This window comes from Salmo salar, chromosome ssa01 (genome assembly GCF_905237065.1).
Source record: "Salmo salar chromosome ssa01, Ssal_v3.1, whole genome shotgun sequence".
NCBI lineage: Eukaryota > Metazoa > Chordata > Actinopteri > Salmoniformes > Salmonidae > Salmo > Salmo salar.
The window spans coordinates 39239599-39252081 of record NC_059442.1 but is presented as its reverse complement, the minus strand read 5'-3'; the positions used below and the strand labels follow the sequence as shown (position 1 = coordinate 39252081).

At 44.4% G+C, this 12483-nt stretch overlaps 1 protein-coding gene across 1 annotated transcript; it reads left to right on the top strand.

Moving 5' to 3' along the window:
* Positions 1-235: 235 nt before the first annotated feature.
* LOC106602319 (leucine-rich repeat-containing protein 57) lies at positions 236-9522 on the top strand. The gene is made up of 6 exons (XM_014194876.2): positions 236-818; positions 1147-1380; positions 1602-1737; positions 1987-2255; positions 8395-8580; positions 9086-9522. Exons 2-6 carry the CDS (start codon positions 1297-1299, stop codon positions 9125-9127), a joined length of 717 nt encoding a protein of 238 aa, XP_014050351.1. The 5' UTR covers positions 236-818; positions 1147-1296; the 3' UTR covers positions 9128-9522.
* The last annotated feature ends 2961 nt before the right edge of the window (positions 9523-12483 follow it).

Below are 12483 nucleotides of genomic sequence, written 5' to 3'. Positions count from 1 at the left end.
TAATATACCCAACTGATATTTTTATTATTTCATATTTTTCTATTGATGTCTACCCAATGTGTACCTGACAGAGACAATGGGATATTTTCAATGCTTTGGCAATGAATGTTCACTATTTCTGATTTAGGAATTCCTAAAAAGCTCTAAAAATCATTGTAACGTCATTATTATTTCATAAAATAATCAAACTGAAATCGGATTATTTTTTAATAGTCAAATACAAACCGACATCAAAAAACATTAATCCCTCTGCAATGTTAAACATCGACCTAGAAGTTCTAGACCCATGAAGAAAATGCAAATATCCAATGTAAAGCCCAAAAGGTAGGCTACCATTATGTCAAATCGTGAAATTCGCGTTCAAATACTTTTTTTACTGACCAAATTATTCGATTTTCTTTACGCAATACAACAACAACAAAAAATCTGCATAAACCAGATTGACGCTCTCCCCACTATTTATTGTTCATGCAGTGAGGTTTCACCCTCTATAGAGAATTATTTTGTAATTTATCTGCAGCAACAACAAAAATTGCTCAAAAAGCAGTAGTACCAGTATGCAAATCAGAGAGCCAAATGAATGCTTTTTTACGGATGCATCCAAAAGATCCGTACGCCAACGACCCATCACTACAAGCTTCCTAGCGACATGTTTGTTGTTGTTCGAGAAGCAGGATTAGCTACAGTATGTCCTAGGCGACTAGCTAATTGTTTAGCTTTGACTAGTCCAACAATCCCCATAGTTATATGTTCCTAATATGTTAGTTACCATTCGCAGACACGTATTGCACGAGAAGGACTTCAAATCAGCTCGCAAGGTAAGTGACGTTAACAGTTAGCAAACTACTGTAAACAAATCCCAGTTGGTCTTACTCGCTAGCTATGCTAACATTATCCTCTTAATATTTATCATAATTTGGGAAAATTGTATTTGAAAGTACAGATCTATATATTACCCTTTGCTGCTAATAGACAGAGCACTTCTAAAGTCAATAATTTGCATGAATGTCTCAAAGTTTGCCTCAGACAGTAGTAAGATAGCTAGCAGCCGTGGCTAACCAACTTCAGACCCCATGATCCTTGCTTGTCAGCTAATGCCTAGAGGCCTACAACAGTGATTTATTTTGTATTAATGGTCTCTTTCAGAGGCTACACTGAAAACCAAGTAGCAGGCAGACCCACATTATCTGGCACCACCATCATAATAATAGGCTAGATGATTACAAGTGTGTGACTTACTGTCGAGTTGAAGACCATCACTTAGGAGGACTGCATCACCTGGTAACTACAACAAAGATGGGGAACAATGCAATCAAAGCCCATCTGGAGAATTCACGGAAGACTGGGATCTTTCAGCTGACAGGGAAAGGTCTTCCCGAGGTAACAGTCATATATATATACATACATACATACATACATACATACATACATACATACATACACACACACAGTGCCCATCCTATAGTCTGCCTGTTAAAATGTCCACACTCCTCAACAGCCTTTTAATTGGTGCTTTGTTTATTTAGCTGAATTCCATTCAGTTGTGGTTTTTGTCTTGGATGGTTTGAATGTATGTATTTTTTGCCACTAATGTATTTCAGTTCCCCGAGGAGCTCCAGAGGTTGACTGGAAACCTACGGACTGTAGATCTGTCCTCCAACAAGATCGAAGTGCTACCTGCTGCCATAGGAAACTTCCTTCAGATGAAGAGTCTGACTTTAAACTGTAATAAACTCAGTAAGTGGTTGTTGCATCCTCAATGTTACCGTCTGTCACACGACAGCATCCGTTGACAAATTTTCAAAACTTTGCTTTCACTGAATAATGAATGACCATTATGTGCATTGATTATTGTGTGTTCATCTGCTTCAATCAATCTCTTTAGCTAGGCTATATATTAAGTGTGTGTGTGTGTGTGTGTGTGTGTGTGTGTGTGTGTGTGTGTGTGTGTGTGTGTGTGTGTGTGTGTGTTTTGTGTATACACAGCAAGTCTCCCAGATGAAATTGGAAAGCTGAAGAAACTAGAGACTCTTTTGCTGAACGGGAACCACCTGACGCAGCTCCCTAGCACTGTAGGACAGTTGAAAGCGTTGCGCACCCTCAGCCTGTCAGGGAACAAATTCCGGGAGTTTCCTGCTGGACTTGGCTCCCTACGACACCTGGACGTTCTGGACCTGTCCAAGAACCACATCCAGGCGGTGCCTGCTGAGGTGGCGGCCTTGCAGGCCATCGAGATCAATCTCAACCAGAACCAGGTAATCAGGTGTTTATTGGTGCATCTCAAATGGCACCATATTTATTCAATCAATCAAATGTATTTATAAAGCCCTTTTTACATCAGCCGATGTCACAAAGTGCTGTACAGAAACCCAGCCTAAAACCCCAAACAGCAAGCAATGCAGATGTAGAAGCACAGTGGCTAGGAAAAACTCCCTAGAAAGTCCAGAACCTAGGAAGAAACCAAGAGAGGAACCAGGCTCTGAGGGGTGGCCAGTGCTCTTCTGGCTGTGCCGGGTGGAGATTATAACAGAAATGGCCAAGATGTTCAAATGTTCATAGATGACCAGCCGGGTTAGATAATAATAATCACAGTGGTTGTAGAGGGTGCAACTGGTCAGAACCTCAGGAGTAAATGTCAGTTGGCTTTTCATAGCCGGTCATTCAGAGTTAGAGACAGCAGGTGCGGTAGAGAGAGGGTCCAAAACAGCAGGTCCGGGACAAGGTAGCATGTCCAGTGAACAGGTCAGGGTTCCATAGCCGCAGGCAGAACAGTTGAAACTGGAGAAGCAGCATGACCAGGTGGACTGGGGACAGCAAGGAGTCATCAGGCCAGGTAGTCCTGAGGCATGGTCCTAGGGCTTAGGTCCTCAGAGAGAGAGAGAATTAGAGGGAGCATACTTAAATTCACACAGGACACCGGATGAGACCGGAGAAATACTCCAGATATAACAGACTGACCCTAGCCCCCCGACAAACTATTGCAGCGTAAATACTGGAGGCTGAGACAGGAGGGGTCAGGAGACACTGTGGCCCTGTCCGACGATACCCCCGGACCAGGCCAAACAGGCAGCATATAACCCCACCCACTTTGCCAAAGCACAGCCCCCACACCACTAGAGGGATATCTTCAACCACCAACCTTACTACCCTGAGACAAGGCAGAGTATAGCCCATGAAGATCTCCCCCATGGCATGAACCCGAGGGGGGCGCCAACCCAGACAGGAAGATCACTTCAGTGGCTCAACCCACTCAAGTGATGCACCCCTCCTAGGGACAGCATGGAAGAGCACCAATAAGCCAGTGACTCAGCCCCCGTAATAGGGTTAGAGGCAGAGAATCCCAGTGGAGAGAGGGGAACCGGCCAGGCAGAGACAGCAAGGGCAGTTCGTCGCTCCAGTGCCTTTCCGTTCACCTTCACACCCCTGGGCCAGACTACACTCAAATCATACTGAAGAGATGAGTCTTCAATAAAGACTTAAAGGTCAAGACTGAGTCTGCATCTCTCACATGGATAGGCAGACCATTCCGTAAAAATGGAGCTCTATAGGAGAAAGCCCTGCCTCCAGCTGTTTGCTTAGAAATTCTAGGGACAGTAAGGAGGCCTGCATCTTGTGACTGTAGCGTACGTGTAGGTATGTACGGCAGGACCAAATCGGACAGATAGGTTGGAGCAAGCCCATGTAATGCTTTGTAGGTTAGCAGTAAAACCTTGAAATCAGCCCTTGCCTTAACAGGAAGCCAGTGTAGAGGCTAGCACTGGAGTAATATGATCACATTTTTTGGTTCTAGTCAAGATTCTAGCAGCCGTATTTAGCACTAACTGAAGTTTATTTTGTGCTTTATCCGGGTAGCCGGAAAGTAGAGCATTGCAGTAGTCTAATCTAGAAGTGACAAAAGCATGGATTAATTTTTCTTCATCATTTTTGGACAGAAAGTTTCAGATTTTTTTGCTATGTTACGAAGATGGAAAAAAGCTTTACTTGAAATATTCTTGATATGTTCGTCTAAAGAGAGATCAGGGTCCAGGGTAATGCCGAGGTCTTAAACAGTTTTATTTGAGATGACTGTACAACCATCAAGATTAATTGTCAGATTGAACGGAAGATCTTTGTTTCTTGGGACCTAGAACTAGCATCTCTGTTTTTTACGAGTTTAAAAGTTTAAAAAAATCCGCCATCCACTTCCTTATGTCTGAAACACAGGCTTCCAAGGAGGGCAATTTTGGGGCTTCACCATGTTTCATCGAAATGTACAGCTGTGTATTCCCTACATTTACATTTTAGTCATTTAGCAGACACTCTTATCCAGAGCGTCTTATAGTTAGTGTATTTATCTTAAGACAACTAAATATCTCAGTCATAGTAAGTACATTTTTCCTCAATTAACTAGCTATCAGCAAAGTCAGTGCTAGTACGGGGGGAAAAAGTCAGGTGCGAGTGTAAGTTCACAAAAGGAGATGAGTGGTGCTGTGAGATTATTTAAGGCAGTCTTTGAAGAGGTAGGGTTTCGCATGTTTTCAGAAGATGGGCACGACAAAACCTATTCTTACATGTTTTCAGAAGATGGGCAGTGACTCTGCTGTCCTAGCTTCTGGAAGTTGGTTCCACCATTGGTGTGCCAGGACAGTGAAGCGCTTTGGCTGAGCAGGAGCTGCCCTCCCGTAGGGGTTGTGGGGCCAAGGTATCGGAGGTGGCAGAATGGAGTACTCTGGTTGGGGTATAGGGTTTGAGCGTAGCCTGAAGGTAGGGAAGGGCTGTTCCTCTTGCTGCTCCTTAGGCAATTAACATGGTCTTGTAGTGGATACGAGCTTCGTCTGGAAGCCAGTGGAGTATGCGGAGGAGCGGGGTGACATGGGAGAACTTGGAAAGGTTGAACACCAGGTGGGTTGCGGCGTTCTGGATAAGTTGCAGGGGTTAGATGGCACAAGCAGGGAGCCCAGCCAACAGCGAGTTGCCGTAGTCCAGACGGGAGATAACAAGTGCCTGGAATAGGACCTGCACGACTTCCTGTGTGAGGTAGGGTTATACTCTATGGATGTTGTAGAGCATGAACCTGCAGGAGCGATTTACTGCTTTGATGTTTGCAGAGAATGACAGGGTGTTGTCCAGGGTCACGCCAAGGTTCTTTGCATTCTGGGAGGGGGACAGCGTGGAGTTGTCAACCGTGATGGTGAAGTCTTGGGCAGGCCTTCCACCGGGGGGAAGAGCAGCAGCTCTGTCTTGTTGGGGTGGAAGGGTCAACATCCAAGCTAAAATATCTGCCAGGCACGCAGAGATGCGTGTCACCACTTGGGTGTCAGAAGGGGGAAGGAGAAAAGTAGTTGAGTGTCATCTGCATAGCAATGATAAGAAGGACCATGTGAGGATTTGACTGAGCCGACTGACTTGGTGTATAGAGAGAAGAGGAGAGTGCCTAGAACCGAGCCCTGGGGGATACCAGTAGTGAGAGTACGTTGTGCAGACACAGCTCCTCTCCATGTCATCTGGTAGAAGCGGCCTGCCAGGTAGGATGCAATCCGAGAGTGTGCAGAGCCTGAGATGCCCAGCCCTGAGAGGGTGGAGATGAGGATCTGATAGTTCAGTGTTAAAGGCACTGTGAACCATCAGACAGAGAGAGTCCGCTTTGGCAGTGTGGAGAGCCTCTGTGACTTTTTTTTAACCCGTCTTGAAGCCTGACTGGTTAAGGTCAAGAAGATCGTTCTGAGAGAGATAACGAGAGAGTTTATCAGAGACGGCACGCTCAAGGTTTTTTGAAAAATAAGAAAGTGATTCCGGTCTGTAGTTTTTGATGTCAGAGGGGTCGAGTGTTAGTTTCTTGAGGAAGGGAGGGATTTTGAAGTCAGAGGGGACGCAGCCAGTAGTCAGGGATGGAATGGGAGAAGGTCTCTAGAGATGGTCTGGAGGAGGGGATAGGGCCAAGTGGGCAGGTTGTCAGGCTGCCAGACTTCACTAGTTGCAGGATTTCATCTGGAGAGAGGGGAGAGAGATCAAGGTATAAGGTTCTGTGTGAGTGGGACCGGTGGACTCAATAGGCTGAGTGAATGAGGAGCGCATGTCGCCTACCTACTTTTCAAAGTGGTTGACAAAGTTGTCCGCAGAGAGGGAGGGGGTGGATGATTAAGGAGTGGGGAGAAGGTGGAAAAAAGTTTCCTAGGGTTAGAGGTAGAAGCTTGACATTTTGAGTGATATAAAGTGGCTTTAGCAGCTAATAGATATAGTGCACCAATTTTAACCAGGTACCTAATCTAATCTACAGTACCAGTCAAAAGTTTGGACATACCTACTCATTCCAGGGTTTTTCTTAATTTGTACTATTTTCTACATTGTGGAATTTGTCGGATGTGGCAGGTCCTGCAAACTATTACAGACTGCAAAGGGAAGCACAGCCGTGAGCTGCCCAGTGACACGAGCCTACCAGACAAGCTGAAATCACTTCTATGCTCGCTTCAAGGCAAGAAACACTGAGGCATGCATGAAAGCATCAGCTGTTCCGGACGACTGTGTGATCAGCCGGCGTGAGTAAGACCTTTAAACAGGTAAACATTCACAAGGCCGCTGGGCCAGACGGATTACCAGGACGTGTGCTCCGGGCATGTGCTGACCAACTGGCAGGTGTCTTTACTGACATTTTCAACGTGTCCCTGATTGAGTCTGTAACACCAACATGCTTCAAGCAGACCACCATAGTCCCTGTGCCCAAGAGCACTAAGGTAACCTGCCTAAATGACTACAGACCCGTAGCACTCTTGTCTGTAGCCATAAAGTGTTTTGAAAGGCTGGTAATGGCTCACATTAACACCATTATCCCAGAAACTCTGGACCCACTCTAATTTGCATACCGCTCAAACAGATCCACAAATGATGCAATCTCTATTGCACTCCACACTGCCCTTTCCCACCTGGACAAAAGGAACACCTACGTGAGAATGCTATTCATTGGCTACAGCTCAGCTTTCAACACCATAGTGCCCTCAAAGCTCATCACGAAGCTAAGGATCCTGGGACTAAACACCTCCCTCTGCAACTGGATCCTGGACTTCCTGATGGGCTGCCCCCAGGTGGTAAGGGTAGGTAACAACACATCTGCCACCCTGATCCTCAACACGTGGGCACCTCAGGGGTGTGTGCTCAGTCCCCTCATGTACTCCCTGTTCACCCACGACTGCATGGCCAGACACGACTCCAACACCATCATTAAGTTTGCAGACGACACAACAGTGGCCTGATCACCGACAACGACGAGACAGCCTATAGGGAGGAGGTCAGAGACCTGGCCGGGTGGTGCCAGGACAACAACTTATCTCTCAACGCAATCAAGACAAAGGAGTTGATTGTGGACTACAGGAAAAGGAGGACCGAGCTCGCCCCCATGCTCATCGACGGGGCTATAGTGGAGCAGGTTGAGAGCTTCAAATTCCTTGGTGTCCACATCACCAACAAACTAGAATGGTCCAAACACACCAAGACAGTCGAAGAGGGCACGACAAAACCTATTCTCCCTCGGGAGACTGAAGAGATTTGGCATGGGTCCTCAGATCCTCAAAAGGTTCTACAGCTGCACCATCGAGAGCATCCTGACTGGTTGCATCACTGCCTGGTACGGCAACTGCTCGGCCTCCGACCGCAAGGCACTACAGGGGATCGTGCGTACGGCCCAGTACATTACTGGGGCTAAGCTGCCCGCCATCCAGGACCTCTACACCAGGTGGTGTCAGAGGAAGGCCCTAAAAATTGTCAAAGACTCCAGCCACCCCAGTCATAGACTGTTCTCTCTGCTACCGCATGGCAAGCGGTACCGGAGCACCATGTCTAGGACCAAAACGCTTTCCAACAGCTTTTACCCCCAAGCCATAAAACTCCTGAACAGATAATCAAATGGCTACCCGGACTATTTGCATTGTGTCCTGCCCCCCTCGCCAACTCCTCTTTTAGGCTGCTGCTACTCTCTGTTTATCATCTATGCTTAGTCACTTTAAGTATACATTCACATACATATTACCTCAATTAGCCTGACTAATCGGTGCCCCCGCACATTGACTCTGTACCTGTACCACCTGTATATAGCCTCGCTACTGTTATTCTCACTGTCATTTTACTTTTCTTTTTGTATTTCTATACTTATCTATTGTTTACCTAATACCTATTTTTTTACTTAAAAATGGCACTGTTGGTTAGGGCTTGTAAGTATGCATTTCACTGTAAGGTCTAAACCGGTTGTATTTGGCGCACGTGACAAATAAACTTTGATTTGATTTGTAAACAAAATTTGAGATAAGTAAGCTTTTTGTGCATATGGAACATTTCTGCAATCTTTTATTTCAACTCATGAAACATGGGGCCAACACATGTTGCGTTTTTATGTTTTTGTTCTGTGTATATAAATGATGATCCCAGATTTCAGTGGTGTCTGCAGAGGTGTCCACCTGCCAGAGGCTGAAGGTGCTGAGACTGGAGGAGAACTGTCTGGAGCTCACCTCCATCCCTGTGTCCATCCTCACCACCTCCCAGGTGTCCCTGCTCTCTGTGGAGGGCAACCTGTTTGAGGTGAAGAATATGCGTGACCTGGAAGGGTATGAGAAGGTGAGTCGTGAAACAGATGCTTGTTTCTTTGATATTCAGCCCGCTGCTAAATGAATGATCAAGGTTAAAGCAAGAAACAGTCAAGATACTGCTCTATGCTGTCATTAATATCTATTGTAAACAAAACAGCTCATGCGTTTTCAAACTCGACTGTTTTAAATATCTTTCCTCCCCATGGTTGACGTAATGTTGACGTACTGTTTCTGAAGAGTGGTGGTCTAGCTAAACAATAATGTGATTTCCTGTTCAGTGTTGAGGAGGATCAATTTAAGAAAGTTGTGGTTCAGACTGCTATTATTTTTCAGTCATAATCCCTGCACTTGACATAATCTGTGGTCAAATATAGCCCCAACCATTAAATATGACCACCTGCCTATTATCATACTCAAATTAGACCACCATTCAGTTCTTACTCAAAGGGTGTATCTCATAGTTCTCATTTTATCCGTGGTGTCGCAGCCTCAGATGTGCCTATTGTTAATCTCATTTGTTGTTTACCCCACAGTACATGGAGCGCTTCACTGCAACCAAAAAGAAATTTGCCTGAACAATAGAAAGAGAGCATCCCCCTGAGTCCAGCTTGTGATCTACCTTCAAGCACCCTCTCTAAATGGTTGTGGCGTACTACAGTAAACATGGCTTCTGCACTGCTGCGGCAACAGGTTACAACGGAGAAGGACCGCTGTAGAGAAGGACTGATCGAGAGCATGCTACAGGACTGCGTATGAAAACAACAGGTCACCATTGATGGTTACAGAGAACTATGTGAACGATGGACAGTGCACTCACTTTAATGATATTCATAAATTGCATATTGAATCCTTAGCTACTAATTTCTGACTGAAATGTTGTCTTTAGTTATTTAACCAAAGCAGGTTATGCTTATAGTACAGTCGTGGCCAAATTTTTGAGAATGACACAAATATACATTTTTACAAAGTCTGCTGCCTCAGTGTCTTTAGATATTTTTGTCAGATGTTACTATGGAATACTGAAGTATAATTACAAGCATTTCATAAGTGTCAAAGGCTTTTATTGACAATTACATGAAGTTGATGCAAAGAATCAATATTTGCAGTGTTGACACTTCTGTTTCAAGACCTCTGCAATCCGCCCTGGCATGCTGTCAATTAACTTCTGGGCCACATCCTGACTGATGACAGCCCATTCTTGCATAATCAATGCTTGGAGTTTGTCAGAATTTGTGGGTTTTTGTTTGTCCACCTGCCTCTTGAGGATTGACCACAAGTTCTCAGTGGGATTAAGGTCTGGGGAGTTTCCTGGCCATGGACCCAAAATATCAATGTTTTGTTCCCCAAGCCACTTAGTTATCACTTTTGCCTTATGGCAAGGTGCTCCATCATGCTGGAAAAGGCATTGTTCATCAACAAACTGTTCCTGGATGGTTGGGAGAAGTTGCTCTCGGAGGATGTGTTGGTACCATTATTTATTCATGGCTGTGTTCTTAGGCAAAATTGAGTGAGCTGATGGTAGCGCTCACTTTGTCTTCTCCGGACAAGCTTTTTTTCCGGATGACCCAAACAATCGGAAAGGGCATTCATCAGAGAAAATGACTTTACCCCAGTCCTCAGCAGTCTAATCCCTGTACCTTTTGCAGAATATCAGTCTGTCCCTGATGTTTTTCCTGGAGAGAAGTGGCTTCTTTGCCGCCCTTCTTGACACCAGGCCATCCTCCAAAAGTCTTTGCCTCACTGTGCGTGCAGATGCACTCACACCTGCCTGCTGCCATTCCTGAGCAAGCTCTGTACTGTTGGTGCCCCGATCCCGCATCTGAATCAACTTTAGGAAACGGTCCTGGCGCTTGCTGGACTTTCTTGGGCACCCTGAAGCCTTCTTCACAACAATTGAACTGCTCTCCTTGAAGTTCTTGATGATCTGATAAATGGTTGATTTAGGTGCAATCTTACTGGCAGAAATATCCTTGCCTGTGAAGCTCTTTTTGTGCAAAGCAATGATGACGGCACGTGTTTCCTTCCAGGTAACCGTGGTTGACAGAGGAAGAACAATGATTCCAAGCACCACCCTCCTTTTGAAGCTTCCAGTCTGTTATTTGAACTCAATCAGCATGTCAGAGTGATCTCCAGGCTTGTCCTCGTCAACACTCACACCTGTGTTAACGAGAGAATCACTGACAGGATGTCAGCTGGTCCTTTTGTGGCAGGGCTGAAATGCAGTGGAAATGTTTTTTGGGATTCAGTTCATTTGCATGGCAAAGAGGGACTTTGCAATTAATTGCAATTCATCTGATAACTCTACATAACATTCTGGAGTATATGCAAATTGCTGACATACAAACTGAGGCAGCAGACTTTGTGAAAATTAATATTTGTGTCATTCTCAAAAATTTTGGCCACGACTGTACATTGTGCTAAAATGGTCTCTACTGGCGCAGCGGTCTAAGGCACTGCATCTCAATACTAGAGGTGTTCCTACAGACCCTGGTTCGAACACGGGCTGTTATCACAACCGGCCATGATCGGGAGTACAATAGGGCGGTGCACAATTGGTCCAGCGTCGTCCGGGTTAAGGGGAGGGTTTGGCTGGGGTAGATTGCCTAAGTGTTACTTTTTTGCCTGTAAGAGATGGTACCTGTGGCGGTGGGCAGCAAGTGAATGAAAGCTGTAGTACAGAGTAACAGAATGTCAAAGTAGTGCACTACATAGACCCAGAATGAGAGAACTCCTTTATGCACAGAGGCTTGCTTATTCTGTGGATCTGGAATGGGCAGTCCAATTCTTCTGGTGCTAGGGTCCTGGTCATTTATTTTCCGTTGAAGAAGGTTCCGCATTTGCAAGCCGCGCATAACACGCAGGACCAGAGCTTATTTTTTGGGATGCAGGGAAAGAATGAAGAAAAACACAGCGTTAATGTAAACCAATCCATTCGACTCTTAGCAAGCATACTCTAATATTATTATGAAATTATTGGTAGTCTTATTATTTGGACTTGATTTGTATTTATTATCTTCAGTTGATCTGTTGAACACATCCTCACAATCTTCCTAATTTAACTCTTCACTCGTTTGTCAAAGTTGTTTTTTGAAAGTGTGATTATATCAGATAAACAGAAAATATGACCACCTCCACTTTTCTCATTTTGACCCGCAAACATGTGTTAAAGGGTCCTCTTCATTTCATCAGGCTAAGGCCTCTGCATCTCAACCTGTATTACTAGATTGACGACAACCTCACAGAGGACCATATCCGTTTCCTAATCAGTGTTGCTGATCAGAGCTGCAACAGGCTGTCATTAACAAGAAATATAACTTCACATCAGGTGTATGTATGTAAGTGAATTGTAACAGAATACTCTCCATGAGTTATGTCAATATACCGTACTAACAAATTTATGTACAATTACCCAACTTTAATGTTTTATTTTACTGCGTTTATTATTTAATGTTTCAATTTAATGTTTCAATTGAGTTTTTTTCTCCCTTAAATCGGATCCGATTTTGTTGCCATCCTAGCTTTGTGCGAGTGTACAGTATTCAGACCACTTCACATCAGATTGTCACAACCTTATTTTTGTGTACAACATGCAGTAACCTAATATACCCTGCAACTCATTACAAATTCTCCCATTAAATATAATAAATGCAAATGCCTATACAATTGCCTGTGTCCCTGTAGGTTCAATAGGTGTTACACGAACAGATTTTGATACTTTGTTTAATCCATTCGACTCTTAGCAAGCATACTCTTTTATATTATTATGAAATTATTGGTAGTCTTATTTCGACTTGATTTGTATTATTTATTATCTTCAGTTGATCTGTTGAACACATCCTCACAATTTTCCTAATTTAACTCAAACTCATTTGTGAAAATGTTTTTTGAAAGTGTGATTATATCACATTACTGAGAATCGTATTTCTCGAGC